Consider the following 21,213-nt stretch of genomic DNA (forward strand, 5'->3'; position numbering starts at 1 on the left):
GATGCTCTGTGCAAACACTGTCTTCTATTTCTTGCCTAGTGTAAATTAGTGGAAATGTTATTTCCCACACGGTGGTGCTGCTGCATTGCCTGGCCCGTCGACACAGGGAAGGGGCTGAGCTTGAGCCTCAGGAAGCAGACAAAATAAACCCCAGATTTTGCAGTGTCCAATTCCAGTGGGCAAAACCAGAACCACACAGAAGCTAAGCACCTCTCAATTCACACCCAAGTATGAACACATCAGTGGAGCCTACACTAGGGGTGCAGGGGAAAAAGGAGTGAAGATAACCCTTCAGGAAGTATTCATTTATGAATCAAAAGCACCTTCTAAATTATTAAGAAAACTCTACTGGAATACCACAGAACACTCACTCAGAAGAAGGTATTATTTATCGAAGTGATCCTGACTAAGGACTTTGTTATGTTGTACATGAAGTACTGTTACAGCTTAACTTAAACAAGCTTTTCATTCTCACATGAATTTGTAACAGTTGAGAAAGCAAACAGGGAATTCTCGTGGCAATATAAAATATATTCACCATATAGCAGGAGATAAACAATCATCCAAGCTGGCAAAACTATTTCAGGCTCAATGTTTTCTTTTTTACTTCCTTTTTGTTTGTTTGTGGGGTTTTTGTTGGTTTTTTTTTAATCTCTGAAAACAGGCTTATTTTTCAACAGAAGGTACTTGAGTTTTTCAATGCTGCTTTCACACAATTTTTCAAGGTATAATTTATTAAATGTTCCAAAGCTGATCTGATAAAAATTATCACTAAAACCTAAGCAATTTAAAAAGAATGATGATTTCCCCATTTCAAACCTCACAGAATAGAAACATATAGGATAACTTCAGCAGCTGTAAGCAGCTTCACTTAGACTGAATTCCCATTCACTGCACAGAACAGAGGCAAGGATCTTTCTGTTTCTGTCTCAGACAGATGTTACCCCAGCCAAGCCAGACCACGCTGTCCTGGGAATCCAGGCAGGCTCAGTGGTGCGGTGGTCCATTCATACCCGTATCCATCAGTGCTCACCAGGGCTGGTGGGACCAGGAGGTGGGAGGTGGGGAAAATGTCCACAGCTAGCCCAGGTATCTCTGCCTACTGCTGCACCATGCCATGCCAGGAAATAGCCCCATGGAGAACAGCATGAATATTATCATCTCAGAAAAAAACATTGCAGGTACAATAAATATATTTTTTAAAATAGTATAATCCAGAGAATTCTAGAACATGCCACCTGAAACATTTCACATGGCAGGATGAAAATGAGCTGTTCAGTTTAGGTTGTGTAGGCCAGCAGGCAGAAGTTTGGCATGAGGCTTCACAAACCTGGATTGTGTTCCCATTTCTTCCACTCACAGATCATTTCTTGTTATGCTTCCTTCTGTCTTTGTTTCTTAATGCAGAGATTCATGTCAGCACTGATATTTCACAGTGTGTTTTATGCACAGAAAGCATCATTCTGGCATATAAACTTTTGTCTATCGACTTGAGTCAGAGCAGAAACAGTGTTAAAAAATGCTGAAATACTTCTACCATTTTCTACAAAACGTCTGTGGTTAAAACCCTTTGAATGTTTTCTGCTGAATTAGACATTTAAAACAATAAATACTGCCTTAATTATAAGTTAATCATAAAACAAAAGCCTATGAAAGAATATATTGATATTTTAAAAAATGCAAAAAAAACGTTAACAATGTATTACATGGTATTATTTACTAGGATAAAAATGCGTACAGTATTATTCCAACAGGCTTTTAACATATGCAGTTCTGCCATGAACAACTGCTGACATCATGATGTGGTAAAAAAAGTAATTAAATTTTTGTAAAGTAAACGACACCGGTAATTTATAGCTTGTTGAAATAGCTTATCTTCTTTATAAACCACACGATTCCCTACTTTTTGATGTGAAACTTTTGCAGTAAGATCTAAAACTTCTTCAACACTACTAATTAATAAAGCAACCTTTTTTTCCCCCAAAATGTGCATATTTTTCCTAAATCATTGAGAAATACTCATAGTTAATTTTTTATGAATGCATGTTAAACAGAATTAGGGTCCAGGACTCAGTTGCCACACAGAGCTGAAAAATGTTTATGTTATTAGTTTTAAGCAGTTTTTGCACTCTCATCTGTTCTGTGATCTGTCCATGTAGATCATGCTACTGACTGTAACCATGCTTCTGAAGCATGGCAGCGAGAAATGCTTGCTTTGAGCACAGACAACGGAAGTAAAATAATTTTAATATGTTAGATTTGAAATATGCATGAATAATATAACTACTTGATACACATACTATTGATATATATGGAAAAATAGATTATACCCCTATGGCTTTACTCTTGATCTAAATCAAATTTGTGAACGTCAGCCTGTGTTGCTTTCCCTTCTGAGGCACAGAGTGGAACAGGACACCATGAGCAACCATTGAATACACTGCAGATGATTAACAAAACTAGTAGTTCAGCACTGGTGAAAATTATTTGGACTGATCAATTTGGTAATGAACAGAGTGCAGCTTTATACAGTATCAAAACACAGAAATTATTTGCATTGTACAATGTGAACTTCTGCTATTGCTGACAACTGTTTCACTCTGGAAATGTAGAAACATTCCATTATTTATTAGTTCATCACATCAGTAATTTACCACATGAACTACATTCAGTCCATAGCTCCTACGAAGCAGCCAGCTGGAGTATGTTCCTAATTTTTGGAAAAACACAAGCGTCTCCTCTGGTCTCCTGGGCTGCCTTTGGACTTCTTCCAATTTAATGCAACTAAAGCAAGTTTGTCTATCAGTGTGCCTAGTCTAATGGCACAAATTTACTCCTCTTCAGACACTAGAGCAGCCACAGCACCTCTTCTACCCTCCAAGACAAGGATCTGCTGGAGGATCATACCTAGAATGTCAATGTTTAGAAATTCAAGCTTCAAAGATATCCAGGAAAAAAGCAGAAACAACCTCAAAATGTTGCTCTAGGGGGCTTGGGGAAAGGTAGGTCTAAAAACATATTTGAAATGAAATTGCAACATATGTACAAAATTCAGGGACGCTGTAAAACTTAAAGCTGCTCCAGAGGTACTTTCATCATAGATCACAGTTTTCTGCCACATTTTCTAAAAACAAACAAATGAAAAAGGCTTTGGCACTTGAAACAGTTATTTGCAAATAGTTTAATGTGGACTGATAGATGTGGAGGTTTTTTGGTGTTGTATGTGATTAGTCCATTGAAACGCAATAGACCAGAACACCAAAAAGCTTATTAATATTATTTTTGAAATAATTTTAACTTCATTGTTCAGTTTTGCTCACTGACTACTTTGTAGCTTTCTTTGGATTTATAGCCAATTATCGTCTTTGAGATTACCTGTGGAGTTGACATACTGCATTTCAAATAAATCTGTGAACATTTGTCTCTAAAAACTCTTTATTTTCAGTCTAGCTTTCTTCTATTGCTGCATTAACTTGGTATTACTGTTGCTGTATGTAGATTTTAGTCAACTAAAACATGACAGAAAAATCTGACTGAGAGATGCCTTGTTTCACAGGAGGAATATCTTTAACAGCATAACACTACAGAGCCACCTCCATCTCAGTCACAGCTGTGCAGTATTGAATCTTGACAGCACTTGTCATCTGTTGCTGTAGCTGTTTGTATCCACAGCCAAAAATTCAACATCCTTTTGGTCTAATTCTGCTGTGACAGAATAAGCTACTGCTCCATTTGTCCAGATGTGCTGTTTGGTGCCAGTATCATTAGTGAGCGACTGCAAATGCATTCTTTTGATTTTCTTTGCTAGCCTTGCAAAGCACAATAACGTTGAACTAAATATCATAGAAAATCCACACAGGAGGAATGATGCAGTATAGCTGCCAGTTGTGTCCACAAGCCAGCCTGTAGGAAAAAAATCATGGGTTTTTAAAGGCCCACCAGAATTCTAATAATTTACAAATTCTGTGATCAACAGTTTTATAAGCTTCTGGATTTATCAGATATAAATAAAATCAAACAATACAGGTTTACATCACCATCACTATACTTTTATCTCCTGGGGCAGGGAGAGGTTTGTCTTCAGCAGGCAGATAAGATTTTTATCGGCTTTTGTTTGGACGTCAAACACATGAGAAAAGGCACAGCAACCATCACCACAATACTAAATAAACATCTTTCGACTGCATGGATTTAGCTGTCAGTCTTTAGACATGCTTAGAGAGCCACAGGGTTATATATTGTGTGCATGAGATCTTCATACAGAAACATCTAGTGAGCTATGCCATAGGCTCATGCATCACTTTAAATAATTCCATTTTGCAATAATTTTTGCTATGGAAAATTAAATTAAAAGACTCAGAAACAGAGATTAATTAGGAATTGATGTGAAGGTAGACAAAATATGCAAGATATTTATATACATGTCTGCTTGAAAAAAGATCTCTCGCCTTCCACAGTATTCAAAACCATGTCAGGTTCTTTCTAAAGAATAATAGGAGTAGAGCTCTCATTCTTCCTTCACTGTAATGGAACCGATAGGGAGAATGATGGTTAGATATTACAGTGGTGAGCTTGTGACCAAACAGTAGTGAAGCTGACACACCTACCTGTTCAAAGCAGTCTGGAGATGAAAAGTCCTCCACACAAAAAAACCAAACAAACAAAACCCAACCCAATCAACCAAACACACACACACACACACAAAACAAAAACTCCTGGAATGAAACACTCTCTAGGTTACATTTTCAAAATTGTGTAAATTCACGGTGAAATCTGTTGTTTCATCTACTTGCAATTTCTGTACTACATGAAGTGGTGATATAACAGCTCTTAGAAGCCCATTTCCATTCTGGTTTATTTTTTAAATTTCAGCTTGCTCTATATGTAGAAATCATCCCATCAACACAGGGCTTAAGTGGGATCTAGAGTCTTATGAGGGTCTAGGTGTGTTATGCCCCTGCCCAGTGGCTACCTCTGCAATCAGTATGCATTTGCCGTCCTTCCTCTCCTTTTACATCACAGCAACAGGTAAATCTGAAGTAGTGATAAGATTATAGGAAAGTCATTTTATGAACTGACCTGCAACAGGCGGGCTCACTAGATATGGTATGGCATGGAGAAAATACACGACACCCAGTGCTGATGATAAGGAAGAAGTTCCCACTACATCTGCTGTCACGACAGGGATCAGTGTTACGTAGGCTCCATCAAAGTAGCCAAAGGTAAATGAGAAAGGCACAAGCAAGGGGAAGTTTTGAAGAATTGGCAGGAAGAGACAGCAGAGGCCATCCATCCCCACAGCAAAGAGGTAGCAGAAGTGCCGATGCTTCTTCAGACACCTGCAAATTTCAAAACAGAAAAGAAAAATATTATCACTGTACACAGTATCTCAGTTTCTATGCCCTGGCATACAGCACTTCAGTCTCTCTCTCTTTTATATGGTTCAAAATGAAGTCAATTTTCTTATGCAGTCTTCAAGATAAAAAGCTCAACACCAATGAGCCCAGGTAGGGAAAGCTGCCCACCTACAGCTGCAGAAACATCTGGTAAGCAGCAGCCAATGCTGCCTGCCAGATTCTTTCGGCTGTCCCTAGTGAGGGGACCCACTCTGCTGCCAGGATTTTGCAGCCCTCTGAAGTTTCAATGTCCAAAGCAATACTGCATCGGGCTTTACATCCCAGCCCAGCAAGGTGCTCCCAGTATTATGCCTCTCTTAGTTGTCATCCTTTGCATCAGCCCTTAAACACTGGAATCAGTGTAAGCTAAGCAAGATGGCAAACTCCCTTTCTCCCTGCCCCACAAACCCAATAACTGATTTTTCCCACAAACTGAATAAGCACAAAGGATGTGTCCTTTAGTATCAAAAACCTTCTGAATTTAGCCAGTCTCTACTGATGTTACAGATGCTGTAAACAAATGTTTGGAGTGAGCTGAGTTAGCAAAGGATGGTGAGTTCTTGCATATTGGAAAACGTATAACAATTTTAGGTCAGTCTTTCTGGCTATATGCCTGGCAGTGTTGGGAAGACCCCTGACCCTTTTCCATGACTTCTGTGCCTCCTCAGCAGCACAAAAGAGATGGAAAGGCAGAGGAAGTAGAGTGAGATCCTCTAGGAAATATGTACAGAGGATCTTGCTCAACATACCTCAGGCAGGGGGTTATAGTACCACTGTTAAATGCAAGATCTTTGCACAAACACATAATGTCTTCAGGTAAAACAAAACAAAACAAAAAACCCCACAAACAAGCCAGCAGAATTGAACAAACTCAGAAGAGACATACATTAAATAGTAACCATTTCTGAAAGTTAGACTGTGTGGGGTTTTTGTTTGTTTGTTGTTTTTTAAAGTTACACATGCTACAGAAAAGGTCCATAATGTTAACTTTTATATATGTTACACCTCATTTGCACCCAGCCTCCCAGCAGCTAAAGTTTACACTTGCTTAGCAGTAAGCCATTACCTTCTGTCTGTTAGCCATCCAAAGGTGACATTACCAATGATGTCTATGACACCAAGTATGGACATGAGGAAGGCAGCCTGGTGATGACTCACTCCAACGCTCAAAGCATAAGGCACTAGGTAGACAAAAAGAGGGCTACAGCCATATGCCATAAATAAAATGGACACTGCCAGCACCATGAAGCCTGGCATCAGTAAAAAGTCATATTCCTTCCATGAACAGTAGCATAAACATTCACGAGACCATGCTTTGATTAAAGGTGAACAGATGGACATTTGTTTTAAGTCTCGTTTCTGCGCTTTGGGGACATAATCCTGTTCGAGAAACTCAGGAGCGGTTTTATGGTCTTCCTTAAGAGCAATAGGTCGCATCAAGGCACCACAGACACAGAGGTTTAAAACAAAACCTCCCAAGATGAGTAAAGCTCCACGCCAGGAAAACTGCTCGATTAAGAGCTGGACCACGGGGGCCAGGATGAAGGTACCGATTCCACTTCCTGACATGGCTATTCCATACGCCAGCGCTTTTCTTTTGTTGAAATATTTGCCCACCATCGCGATGGCTGGAGAATAACAGAGTGCAAACCCAAGTCCTAGAAGAGAAAGCACAGTGCAGATGGCTTAATACTAAGCATGACACAGGGAACACACTAAATTAAACCACATAACCCACTTTCATTAGCACAAATGAATAGGAAGCTTTTTCTGATGCTGTATCATGCAGCCCAGTCACAGTGTGAAGAGAAACCAGGATGACTCCATTCTTCCACGGTCAGGGTCACTGACTTGACAAATCTAACAGGTCATCATTAATCCACGATAACAAGGCTCAGAAAGAAGTGATGGGATTCACTTAATAAAAAGAACAAGGACGATCACTAAACATCAGAGAAATGGTGTGTCAGTTCTCCTGGATGCAAGATGAGGTCTTGCCCCAGGGTCTGCACAGCTGCTGGCACTGGACACACTGTCCTGATGAGGCACCACTTTGTGTTCCAGTCTGTTGCAATCCTGAACATTAATTTTCAGGTCTCTGAAACACAGTATAAAGAGTCTGTCTCTGTTACTAATATTCTACAATAAACTTTTTTTAGTCAGCTAAACAAACTCCACACAGCAGCTGCTTGGCATCCTGACCATTTAAAATCCCTGCCTACAGGTAGAGAGCAGGGGAAAAGCCTTAGAAAATAAAGCCATGTCCAATTTAGTAAAAGAATAAGATGAATCTCTTGGACTGACAAAAAGATTGTGGTCTCTGTTGCAGAACCAGAGAGCAGTTTTTAATCACCATTTGCTTGCCCTAACACTAAAACATATATTTCTGAATCAGCTGCAGAAATGAGCTCCTGACTAGGGTTTTGGAGTGTGTCCTACATTGAGGTTAAAACAGTCCCCACTGCCTTTGGCAGAACTTGCCAATAAGAGATAATCACCCGGTGCCATAACCAGCTTGCCACGTCCTCTTCAAAGGCTGCACTGTGCCAGGCGAGCACAGAGCCTGCCGGGACGGGATAAGCGGATTAGAGGGATGCAGGGTGGTGGGTGCCCGCCCTGGCACCCCTCAGGAGGCGGAGGGAGGAGCAGGGCAGAGAGCTGGGGTGGGACCCATGCGGGCAGCAGGGCCGGAGGAGCAGCCCTGAGCTAGACATCATCACTCAAGAGCTGTGAAAATGATCCCCTATTTGGTGCACATCCCATTTAGTTTTTAGTGAGCTGGCAGTCCCAAAAAAGCCAATAAATGTCCTGTGAAAAGCAGGGATGAAAAGTTTGGGGCTGAAAACATTTTAATATCTCTCAGAAGGAATTCTGCTACTTATTGCCAGCTTTCTCACCTCACCTCTGCTTCACTCTTCACAGTTTCAAGTCCTGCAGTTTTTATGGATATAGACCTCCACCAGTCATGCTCCAACCCCCTCTCTGGGGCACCACCTCTAGCCCTTACCAACAGTTCACCTTTCCATTAATCAGTCCCCACAGACTAGAAGTTGTAGAATTGGCTCTTTACAACTCCATGTACAAAGTGCAACTGCTTTTCCACTTCAGTATTCACAGTGGTTCTTGCTAAGGAAGCCTCGGTGGCATTAGCATGGTATGTGGCAGAGTCCCACGAGTTACAAGAAGCCTTTTTATTTGTTATGAACACATTTGTCAAAGATTAACATTGTAATACAGGAGTAACATGCACTACAATAAGGATTTACTTTTTTTTAAACAAATAAGCTGTTGGCAGCATGTGAACTGCAGTAATTCCACCAACTTGTTACTAAACAACAGGGGACCAAGTGCAAGGGTTTATATCACCGTGGCTACCAAGTCAGTATTAATGAGAAAGGAATGTCAGTGTGACCATGGGCACCTCTCAAGTTTCTCTGTGCACACCAAACACAAGGAGATAGGACAGAGCAAAGATATTTGTTACCACCATACCTGAATTCAAATGTAGGAGCTGCTGCCGCAACACTGCCAATCAACGATTTGTTTACTTTTCAAATAGAAAGGAATGCATGCAAAAATAAGGTGCACAGTTGAGGTACCAGGTTTTCACCCAGCGCTCCTCTGCCCACTTACTCTTATGTTTTGATTTAGACTTTTCGTTTTAACACACAAATACTTGGGGCAATCTAGAACTCCTACTATAAAAAACTCCACCCAAATCAGCGTCCAAAAAGGAAACCTTCTTGTGCATCACCAGCAACAGCAGTCCTTCCTGACCTCCCATAATTTCTGAACTCTAACGATAGCCCTCTCTCTAACAGAAGTTAAAGAGTTACTTTTGCAGCATGTGGCATTTGGGCTGTATGAGACTCACTGAGCGCTGGAGCCCTCACAGGGGCAGCCAAAGCCTCTCTTTTACAATGACAGAAACAGGTCTGAGTATCTCTATGTAATGGTGTGCTGGCAATATGACCTGGAGAAGAGATCATCCCTCTTGAAAGAAAGTACCATAATTTTTAACATTCCCATGTTGCTTTCCTGGCAGGAACAAAGGGGCCGAATGCCTCCTACCTGTAAGGACTCCTAATGATAAGTAGAGATGTTCCAGGCTGGTGGCGAATGAACTCAAAATTAGTCCAGCAGATGCAAGCAGCCCTCCTAGCATGATGCCAACTTGGCAGGATACATGATTACTGATTAAACTCCCAAGCGGTGCTTCAAAGAAATAAATAAAGCTGGTAGTTAATGGCAGGTCCTCACACACAGTTAATTGCAATGGTCATCAAGGAAAAGAAAGCAGCAGGCAAGCAGGAGAAAACAATGATCACAGCTACACAGAGCGGTCTTCCAACATCCCTCTTCTATCACAATGGTGTGAGCTCCAAAAAACTTCTAAAAATTGTTTTCCTGAAAGTCAGGGTAAAACTGAAATTTACAGTACGTTTCTCAGCAGCCATTTTAAGTAGATCAAAGTCATTGTGGAACACAGCTACTCTGCAGTTTTGGAGGTCAAGAGAGGCCACAGTGACAGCCCACACTGTTCATTACTCCATGCTTACAACGCTGAGACCTTCCCCCACCTTGAATTTGCACTTCAGCCCTCAGTAACTTCAGGCATCCTTCCTCACTCCTCCCTGACCTTATGGGTTCTGTGTCAGACACAAACAGGAAAAGTCTCACATCTTTTGGACCATCTCCGGGACTGCTACCTCTCCTGTCCTTCTCCAATGTTGATGGCTCCCAGATCACCCTGTCTCTACCACGGGGTGTCATCACCAGTTCTCTCCCTCTCTGCTACCTGCGATGCCAGGGCAAGGTTATCCTTATTTTTCTTTTTTTCCCTAAGATATAAGCTGACTGACATAGGAGAATTGCAATGTCTCATTCCAGCTGCATTCCTGTGCCCTCATAGCAATTCTCATGGATTAACCCTCTTCCACAGGATTAGGGCATGGATTTTCACCTAACTGTACAGTTTTAAAGTAAACTCATGAGAAATTCGGTACAAATACTGCATCAATGCATGCCATTTTTTAGCAACACTGAATTTTCTTTTAAAAGAAAGGACTATTTGTATACATACAAGTTTGCTAAAAAGAGGATAACTGTGACTTGATCGAAAGGCAAGATGTACATCCTGTGATAAGCGTCAAATATTACTCCAATTAAAAAGCAAAAGAAACAAGTGCTCAGTTAGTAGCTCTCAAACACAACTTGTCCAACTAGACCTCGACAAAAGTACATTTCTGAAAACAAATCATTTGACAAATCGAAGTTCTATTTCTTTTCAATAGTACGAAGATACTCCCTTCCTGCACAACTATACTGGGGGAAGCAGCTTGGATATAACATACCCCAGAGAGTTCACGGTATCTATCTTTCCCAGCTGACTCCACCAACTTGTGAACATGCTAAAAGCAGCCACATTCATCTTCAAAGGATAATACGCACCACAGAGCATCGTAGCACAGTCGACAATGGAGTGGATCCAAGCTGTTCTGGCATAATCCTGCCCAAAGTATGCCTGGAACTCCACAAAAAAAATAGAGATGCACCTAGGAAAGAAAACATGAACACCAATCTGTTGAACATGGGATATTTGCCTCACAGAAAACACCAGTCTCACTCTTCAGGTATAAAGAGTATCCACCTGAAGGTCCTGTCCAGCTCCCAGGAAAATCAAATCTGTGGTTTGCCTAAATCCCAATGAGACGTAGAAAATTTTTAGACAGTTTCTAAGGGATATTGGAAATGGAGGGTTACCCTAATGCACGAGGGACAAGACATGAAAGGATGTGTGCAAGCTGAATAATTCCAGCAGTACTCTGTATAAAGCACTGAGACTAGGGTGATTCAACCAGAGAAGAATCCTTGCTTTGCACTGGCAACAAATAAATCACAAATTGGTGTCCGATTATTATCCCAACAGGGGGATTAGACGATTAGGCTGATGTAGAACCTAATTCAGACACATAACTACTCCAGAGAGATTATGAACATTATAATACCATGTTTCTCATTGTGGTATCTGCTGCTAGATTTTTCTAACTAATATTATTTTTAACTGAAATGAAATTGAAGTTGTAATTATCACCAGCAATTTATAGCCCACATCACGGTGTGACTTTCCTGGTACACAAAGCCACAGCTCCCCAGTTCTTCACCGATGTGGTTGTTTGATAATGGTGGCATTCACATCTGCACAAACTGGCAGGGCAGAGCCAGCATATTACCTCTAGTGCCAACCCCAACTATAGCTATGTGTTCATGGGTGCACAAGTGCAAAGCAAGTGAAAAGCAACTCGTCATGAACAAAGAATAAAAACACAGCGGCAGTCCACCGACCTTCCAGCAGTTTATTAAAATGTTTCTATGAGAGGTTATTTTGCTCTGCTTAATGAGTGTTACTGTTCTACCTGTCTCTGCAGGAGAACGGATTAAAAGGCTGCATAGTTTCATCCTGGTTTCTGGATCAGCAAGAGATCCCTTTTTCCCGTTCCTTTTTTCCTCCTGCAAATTAATGACCAACCACTTTCTTCAGCTTTTTTTCTTGCACACACTTCATTCTTGTATATACTCTAGATATGTGCCAGTCAATAGATGATTTCTTTGAGGTAATACATTCCACACATGAAAAAGGAATTAAATCCACTAGAAAATCTCTACTGTTATTATGGAATTGGTACATTTGCATGCATAGACTAACACTGTATCAATGTTTCTATGCCTCTTTTAATGCTGTTGACTCCAAGAGCCTAGATTTAAGATCCCTAAAATCTGGCAGCTTTATTTTAAAAGAAATTTTTTTAAAATTTAGGCAGAACACACTGTACTTACACTATACTAACTGTTCAACAAGACACTGTCTCACTGTTCCTCACTTACCAGGGTGATTTTATTTCTCTGCTTAATATAGTTTAAATGTCCATGTTCACACACACCAGGCTCCTCTGCCTCTAGCTGACATCAAAGTCACCCAACAGCAGCTGTGGAAATCATTTCACTCCAGATGCATACGTTATGTTTATGCAAGGCAGCAGTCTGTTCCTGTTCTATTTTTGAGAAAATACTTTCTGCATATTTCAGATACGAGAGGGGCCTCCTCTCCAGGGCATAGACCTCAGTAGGAATGGTACCTGAAATGCTTGCTGTAGGAGCAGGGGGGTATTTACAGGTTTCTCAGGTAGACTTGGGAGCAAAGCAAATCCACTGGAACTGGCAAAAACGTGCACAGCTGTGGGACCAGAGGGACACAGCAGATGTGAGGAGACTCTACATGATTCTTTCCTCCCTGACCAAACCACCACAGCCTGATGTAATAGTGCTTGCCCGAGGCTTTGATTCTGCGAAGAATCAAGGAGAGGGTGTTGAGAGACAAGGCAGCTGTCAGAGGACACGAGACTAAAACCAGAGGGCTCATAATCCCTCAGCCATCCCCTCCCAGCCTTAGGGATTTCAGGAAGCCTTTAAAAATTTAGCAGCACAGAGGTTTGTAGCTAGCCAGAATAACCCCTGCAACTGTGGGATATCAGGGGAGATCCCAAATCCTCTTCCTAAGGAAAAAAAAAAAAAAAAAAAAAAGTGAAGTAGCACTGCAAATAGGTCAGAAAGACGAGAAGCAGCCCCTTTACCTCGTCACAGCCCTGGTACAGATAGTGACAAGGAAGCAGCCGGCAACGATCATCCACCCCCAGCCTCCATCCGGGGGCTCAGCGTGCCGGGGTGAGGCCATGGTGCGGGCTGGGGCGATTCCTCCCTCCTCCTCGCCTCAGTGGCAGAGGCCGAATCTGGCCGGCTCGCAGAGCCCGGGCTGCCTGGTACATGGGTCACTGGCCATCTGAAGGGAGAGAGAGAGAGAAAAAACAGGCAGAGAAGGAAGCAGGGGACATCACACGTGCTGTAACCTGCATGGCTGGGCTAGGACGTACTGCTTCGGCTTTATTGCATGAAAGTGAGGGTTTTCTTTCAAATGCAGTCAATGAAAATTTGTTGGAAGCCAGAATGCCATCGGAATTTGGCCCCCTGTCTGGTATCATTTATTTCAGGGTAATTTGGCTGGCAGTTACATCCTAGCACATGATACCCTTTTCCCCCACAAATGTCACAGCACATACATGTAAGTCACACACTTTGCTGGTGCCAGTCACTGCAGCTCATTTACATTCAGTGGTTCCCCCTCACTAACACCAGTCCCTGATTGGAATTATATTTTCAGTTGCAGTCTTGACTCAAAGTAGCTATTCTTCCTTGTACACAATTTAGTGTAAAATTTTTGTTTGAGAGAACATGGTTTTCACCTTTGTATGAAAAGGGAATGTTCACTGCAAAATCAGAGCAGACCTGATGATGAAATTACCTCATTGTTCTCACAAGTCAAAACTTAGATGAAGCCTGTAACCAGGTGGGACATGGTGACTTCATATTCTGAGCATGGACAATTCATTGAAGGTTAGAACCAGCCTGTCCCCCTCTTCCATCTACTCAAATCAAAGGAGTGCCTGCATCCGGGCCACAACATGGGTTCTAAATGCACACCGAGTGCTGCGGGACACTGCAGGAGACCAAATGACACCCAGTGGATGCTATCTGAGTGACTGAGTCATGTGCGTTGGAGTAGCTTTGCTGATGGTGTGGGTGTCACCAGCAGCATGGGACCAACAGCCTTTAGTCCCTTCTGCGCCAGCGACTGCACAGCAGGGCTAGTCCGAGGGACCTGAGACACCCTGCTTCGCTCGCGACAGGGACATGCAGTGCTGGCTCTCAGACCATGTTTTCGCCATCACCGGCAGGCAGCTAACCCCCGGGTGAATCAAAGATTCATAAGACTTAAGCAAACTATCTGGGGTGACTTTCAGTTTTGCTTGGAGAGAAACCTCAAAAAGCTTCTTTGTCACCTAATATGCTGAATATGCAACATCCCACTGTCAAGAACCACAGGCTCCCCAGGAAACATTACCTGTTACAGCATGTAAGAGGTAAGTAGTTGCAGAGCTACTCAAAAGCACAACTCAAGAAAGCAGCTACATGGCTGCATTCCAAAAGCCAGTGGCTGTGCTGTTGTATGAAGCACCTGAACCACCATGGGAAGTGAATAGCAAAGAGAACCACAAAACATGTGCCTGTCCATGCTTTTGAGCAGGGATTTAAGGGAAACGTGTTTGAAACAGTATCCTTGAAAAATATCAGTGAATAAAAATATCCACAAAAGATGCCAAAACTATATTATACCACCATCTAGTTATACAAGCTAAAAAAAGGTAGCATTAAATATCAGTTCCAGGTCTGTTTCTGTGCTAGTAAACCTGCTAGCTATCACACATTTTACTTTAGGCCAAAAATGCTGTATACTCTTTGGAAATAAAAATTACTGTCCTATTTTCTCTCTTTGTATAATAAGCTTTCCTAATATTTATCTATAAGTAAATATATATATAAAGCTTTCTAATGATTCAGAGCCCAAAGCAATACCCACAATAAGCATTAGAACATGTACTAATGCTGTCTTTATTGCTCTCTTCTCCTCCATTGCCATGAACATCTGTCAAATCGCAAGTTAAATTGTATTATACAGTCTTTGCAAAGTCTGGGTTATTCTATGTGTTTATACAGGGTCTAGTACAATGGGGATCTTCACTGCAGCATGAAGTGCTATTACAATATAACCCACACTAATGAAGAGAGGTCAGGTATGATAAAAATAAAATCTCTCACGACCTGCTTTGCTTGTCAATTCCATGTCTCTCTGGAGAAATACACAGGGCTCCACTCTGCCTGATGATGGAAATGCTTCACTCTTTGTATAAATAGGCCACTTGTCAGATGGGACATCTGACATAGCTACCGTTTGGACTGCATAGCAATGATCACAATAGCTCACAAGGATCAAACAAGAATTCACGGCTGGGGTTACAAGATCTTTGGTAAGCAGCCACCAAACCTGGTATCTCACGCATAGAGGCTCCTAAGTGAGTTTAAAGGGTCGCAGCTGGGTGCAGTCTTTACATGCTCATTCCTACAGCTGATTAGAAAAAAACCACACAAAGTAAATGAGATTCAAATTAGTTTAGAGTTTCAAACCTCACCTGTGAGGTATTCGATTGCCAGGACTTATGTACATAAAAGATCAATGAAAGCTCTGGAATGGAGACCAGGACAGTTTGCCTTTTCTGACACAACTTTCTAATATACAGCAAAAAATGCCAATGCAGCTGGCAGAGCTTTCTGGGCAGCCTCTGCAAGTGCCCACATGATCCCAAGGACATTACTGGCCTCTTCACAAGCCTTATGACATTTTGCTTGAAGGGTAAAGTTCAGTTTTTGACCTTACCTATTTGCTTCAGGGCAAATATACAGCAGTGCCATGTGTACCCACACTCCCCTTCCCTCCCCACTATGTTCTGAAACAAATTCTCTGATGCAAACACAGACAAATTGAGGAAGAAAAGGTAAAACAGATTAGCTAATGCAGTACAATAAGAACACAAGTATGTAGGCAAGTATAGCATTATTCATAAAATCTATGAGGGAGGCTGAAAACGCCTGCAGTCAAGAGATAGAGGATGGGCACGTGATACAGGAGGCGCATTTGCGGACTTGCCACTTCACACACACGTTCTGTATCTGCGTTCCAGCATGCGCTGCTAATTTGTGAGCACACCGTACATCTCGTGTTGAATCCACCCAGACAGCAGACAGTTTTGCAGGGTTTATGTTACATTTTGAGTAAGCTGACATGAACTAATGACTGATTCTTTATTTTTAACTAATATTAATTAAACAACTGTAGTATTAAATATGTGCAAATACTGGATCAACAAGTTTTATGATAGCTAAGGCAGTGGTCACGTGATTCTTCTTACTCAATCAGTGAATAACCAGATCATCAAGCAGTACAATTTGATGCAAACCACCACCACATCCCTGTCTACTCAGATACGAAACAAAATTCAATGCTTTTCGTGCCCATTTGGCAAGAAAATTATATCATCCTGCCAAATTCATGTGACCAAGCAGAGCAAGTGCCCGTGGACACCACAATTTGCCTCTAACACAAAGGGCCTCAAAAGTGGATTTATTGTATTATTGCAAGTTTACTATGTTATGTTCAAACGCCGGGATAGCCAGTAAGAACTCATGACAGTCACCTGAATTAACAGGGCATGGATAAAGTTCAAATTATTTTGCTCAAGGATTTTCTGGCAATCACAAGTAATGCTGTTTGGTGGAGTTTGCATAAGCATGATATGTTACAGAGATATCCTGAACAATTCAGATGCACCTCTGCAGCATTTTTGCAGTGTCTTGGCAAGGCAAAGGTTCTTATTTTGGATCTGAGCAGTATTTTTCACTGCCCCTTCTGGAGGGATGAAGATTTAATTTCAAGTTCTGATTAAGGGTGGAGGAGGCAGTTACAGGAATGCCAGGAGGAATAATAATAACTCTTCAATAAGCAGAAATATACACAAAATCTTTCAGAGGAGTCAACAATTTCCACATAGAGAACCATAACTAATTTTAATGCATGTACAGCAATAGCTGAGTGCCAGGACCTCAGCCTAGACCCCTGGTCCAACTTCGCAGGCAAGCTTCAGATTTGGTCTAAGACCCTAGTTAGCATTTTAGCTGTACGTCAACATATTTGGGAAGCATTTGATGACATATCAGGCTCAGCAAACATACATTAGGTATTTGGTTACATGATCACTTACTGTTATTTTCACAGAACCCTGTCTCCCAACATATACATGAACGGTAAATATTTAAGGAGGTTACAAGCAACTAAAACCAACCATATTAGAAGAAATGCCTGGCCAACATAGAAATAGGCTGCCCAACCTCTCCATAGTAGGATCAGTACAAACCTCATCTCCTTGACTTCCCACTTGCTTCGGGGAGTACTCTGCCTGTCATAGCCACTGAACTGATAGGTAAATTAAAACATTACCTTTCTTGTTGCTGCACCTATCTAATAAACACTTATTATGGCATCCTGACAATTTTATTCTGAAGTGAGAAAACTTCATTTGCTTACACCCTGGTACTGTTTTCTAATTATCCGGATCACGGATAGTACATATTGTGGACTCTGTAAATGAAGTTGAACAGGGAGAAAGCACATACTTTGTCTGAGCAGCCATGTTCTCCCCTTCCCAGATCTACCTTGGTTTGCTCTCATGTTGCATATTTTTCTTAACCTTTCTGGTGCAGAATAAATCTCTTATTGTATATCTGCTCCCCCTTTAGCACTGTAATGCCTAATCCCCACTGGCAGTGCTGGTTGCTACTATAACATCTCAGATGTGAATAAAAGTTCCTACTGGTTGAGGCAGCTAAAGGAAAGCTGGGTTAAAAGAAAAGCTCATGAAAGAGCTCTTCACTTTGTAACCTCTGCTAGATAATTTTCACTGAAGCGTTAAGTAAATGTGCTTTGCCATGAGTTCAAAGAAGATATAAACAAGGTGAACATGGCAGCAAATTCCGCTGATCCCTGAGAAAGCCTCAGTTACCCAGTGTGCCCTGACAGTTCACTGAACAGTGACTCTTCCCCAAGTTAATACATTAGGTTTTATTTGGCAGGATAAATAACCTATCAATTGCTTCAGCACATGTTTTTGAGAACCCTGAAAATAAAACAACTGCTCCTGAGAGCATCTCCCCTACTCAATCTGCTCGGCCAGCAGAAAGAAGTGTGTGAGGTTACTAAAAAGGCACTACTACAACCTTGCACCTCATCATGAGGTCCCTTTTGCCAGGGAAAGGAGCACAGAAATCCACGGCAGCCTAGCAACTGGCCAGCACAGCAATGGGAGCCACGCACCTTTAAAAACACAGCACACAGCCAGCAAAGCACGTGCTGCCCCTCTGTCTGCTCCTCCTGCCACCATAAAGATTTTCTTCTTCAAACAAATTGATTCAATAATGGTATCACAAGAGTGTGAAGATGAGAAGCATTTACGTGGCGAAGGTCAGAGGAATGGCAAGTACAGTCCTACTAGCCTGCCCATGGACCACGAAGTTGCTTCTTTCCTACCTTGTTCAGCTGCTCCATTTACTGCGCTGATGTACCCGGGCACGTCAAGAAATGTTTCCTCACCTGCCAGACAGTTTGAGTGCTTTTTGAAAATGTTCCATTTGTAGAAGGATATGGCTTCAGCCAGAAGAACAGGCACGAGGTCAGGTTAGTATCACAGCTGTCCCACCATAGGAGCACACAACCCCCAGACCATACTGGGGGCCTCACCCCGCTGCTTTCTGCTTCTTCACATTATCCTGCCTACACAAAATTAAAACGGCTGTACATCGAGATGTCTTTGCAATTTCTTTCAGAACTGTACGGAAGGATTTTGTACAGTTTATCCCAAAGGAGCTGGCCCAAATACCTATACCAGCATAAGCAAGCACAGAATCCAACACTTATTTTTACCTGTTTGGTAATACAGAGATGCACATGAGAGAAGAATTTCTTCTCTGCTTAAAGATGTCTTTGTCCAGCTTCTAAATAAGACCAAAGTTTATGCTTTCCTAAGAAGACTGCCACTGAAATTTTCCTTGTGCAAGCCAGTGAGCCTGAGGTATATCCATATAAGCAGGATACACATTTAGCTTCTCAGATCTCCATAAGCTCAGTACCTCTCCAGCACTGTTACAAATGGCTAAAAACAAGAACCACTTAACTGAAAGTTAATTTAGGGAATTGTACCAGAACCAAAGTAAATAATAATTTAAAAACAACCCGACTTTTAATTGCTGTCACAGCACTAACACAAGACAGATTGTAATTACTTTTTCCACTATTTTATGTATAATATACCTGCCTGAATCTGGATAGCTTACTCTGCAAATCTTTAAACTCTTGCTTTTTTAAGGAGCGTTTTTCCTATGATACAAGATAACAGCAACATTAAGAATGTATTTGTATTCTAGTAGTACTTTGGGATTTCTAATCTGAGAGCAGGTGTCATGGTACTAGGCATCATACATATACCTAATAAAACTTGCTCACCATCCAAAAGGTATCAAGACAGAGAAGATGAATCCTATCAGAGCCCAGCTTATTAACACCCATAGCTATGCTGAGCAGCAAATGTTCTTCATTTGCTTTGGTTTGTGTGTACGAGGGAGGGAGATGGCTGTTGAAGGGAGCATAGACATGGGAACAAGAGAAGCAACGTGGAAACCAAAGGGATGTTAAACAGCTGGTAGCAAAGGGAGGTGCCTGAGGGGGGCACAGGTGAGCGGGGTGGCACAAAAGAGGGACAGGAATTGAGAGAACTCCCTTTAATCGAGAGCAAAAATATTCAGAGCAGAACATGAAAAAGATGGTAAAAAGTAAAGGTCGTAGAACAGCAAAACATCCATTAGTTGCTCCCCCACTGAGAAGTGTGTTGCTGGGAAAGGAGGAGCTGTGCTGGCTCCTGCAACGATCGCTTTGCAACACCGGCTCCTTAATTTGTCAAATTTGCCAGAAATTGCTAAACCAAATGGCATGGTTAGAGCCCTAGCAGAAATAGTTACTGTCTGCTGAGTTGGTAGCACTCAGATAAAAAATGCATTGTGAACTGCTCTTTTCTCTGGAAACCATTGTATGAGGCCAACAGAAGAACAGCAGCCTGACAGAAGGGCTCTACAGCAAAAGGTTAAGCATGTTATAACAGAAACCCTTTGACCCTCTAACACGGTTTCTGGCTAGGCTAGTCCTTAAATAAGGCAAGATAACTGTAGAGGTTAAAAAAATACAAAGAAATATATTTGTAGGAAAACCCCTTTGCACAGAAACTTGACTTTAGCCTACTTAACCCCACCTAGGAATGTACTTTTTTGATCAACATTCTGAAAGGTTTTTAAACTAGTAAGCACAGTGTTCACCATTTCACTTTTCACTGTGATGAAAAGAACAGAGGGCTCAAGTACTCTGCTTGAGTACACGGCTGTTACTGAAATCCAAGCTGAGCCCATCAGCATGCGCACCCTTAGCAAGGTTCTGGTCACGCGTGTTTCATCAAACACGTATCTCTCCTCGACAGGAGGATGCTGCTAACGACTGATAGCCAACAGCTGTGCTGCTGGGGGCAAGGCATGGTACCATCACTCTCTCCATTTAAACATCTTTCTTTCCCCTTCCTGCTAATAAGTGAAAATAGCCAAAAATTGTTACAAAAAAATATGAAGAAGCCTTTTAGGCAGGAAATAAACAGTCTCTGCTGACCAGTAACTGCAATTATACAACAAGATTTCTAAGACAATGTTTTGGAATTTTTGATGTTGAGGGGTTGCTGATGACATATTGATATATATTGAGAGCATAAGAGCATAAGATAATGTCAGAATTGCCTGATGCTTGTTGTTTTTCTCGTATCCCTACATTTAAAAATATTTCTACATTTTCCTAATATTTCTAATATTTATTTCTAATAATTATTTTTAACACATGGTAGTTAGGCAACAGTTGTGGAAGGTTGTTTGTTTGTTTACAGAACTACCTATATGTTTATTGATTTATTGCAATTATCTGTCACTTTTGAGATTTATGACATATCATTAAAGATGATTAAGCATTTTGTTAAGCAATTCTTGTTTAGGGTTAAACTTCAGTATCATAGAATCACTTCAGTTGGAAGAGACCCTCAGGATCATTGAGTCCAACCATAACCTAACCCAACTCTAGCACTAAACCATGTCCCTAAGAACCTTGTCTAGACACCTTTTAGACACCTCCAGGGATGGTGACTCCACCACTTCCCTGGGCAGCCTGTTCCAATGCTTGACAACTCTTTCTGTGAAGAATTTTTTCCTAATACCCAATTTAAACCTCCCCTGG

General features: G+C 41.5%; 1 protein-coding gene across 1 annotated transcript; it reads right to left on the reverse strand.

Annotated features, from left to right (window-relative positions):
- Positions 1-3,000: 3,000 nt before the first annotated feature.
- Positions 3,001-13,216, reverse strand: SLC16A12 (solute carrier family 16 member 12). Its single transcript, XM_065639317.1, has 6 exons — positions 13,028-13,216; positions 10,848-10,951; positions 9,468-9,611; positions 6,463-7,054; positions 5,080-5,339; positions 3,001-3,903 (listed from the first exon to the last, which is right to left on the reverse strand). The coding sequence occupies exons 1-6, from the start codon at positions 13,126-13,128 to the stop codon at positions 3,641-3,643; spliced, it is 1,464 nt and encodes a 487-aa protein (XP_065495389.1). The 5' UTR covers positions 13,129-13,216; the 3' UTR covers positions 3,001-3,640.
- Positions 13,217-21,213: the final 7,997 nt, after the last annotated feature.

Source organism: Caloenas nicobarica, chromosome 7, assembly GCF_036013445.1.
Source record: "Caloenas nicobarica isolate bCalNic1 chromosome 7, bCalNic1.hap1, whole genome shotgun sequence".
In the NCBI taxonomy this organism is placed as follows: Eukaryota; Metazoa; Chordata; class Aves; order Columbiformes; family Columbidae; genus Caloenas; species Caloenas nicobarica.

Excerpts from the sequence above, each read along its gene's own strand:
- SLC16A12 (XM_065639317.1), bottom strand. The coding sequence starts at position 13,128 with ATGGCCTCACCCCGGCACGCTGAGCCCCCGGATGGAGGCTGGGGGTGG. Across the intron at positions 7,055-9,467 it reads ATCATTAGGAGTCCTTACAG|GACTTGGGTTTGCACTCTGT; the intron begins GTAGGAGGCATT and ends TTTCTCTTCTAG. Across the intron at positions 5,340-6,462 it reads GGATGGCTAACAGACAGAAG|GTGTCTGAAGAAGCATCGGC; the intron begins GTAATGGCTTAC and ends TGAAATTTGCAG.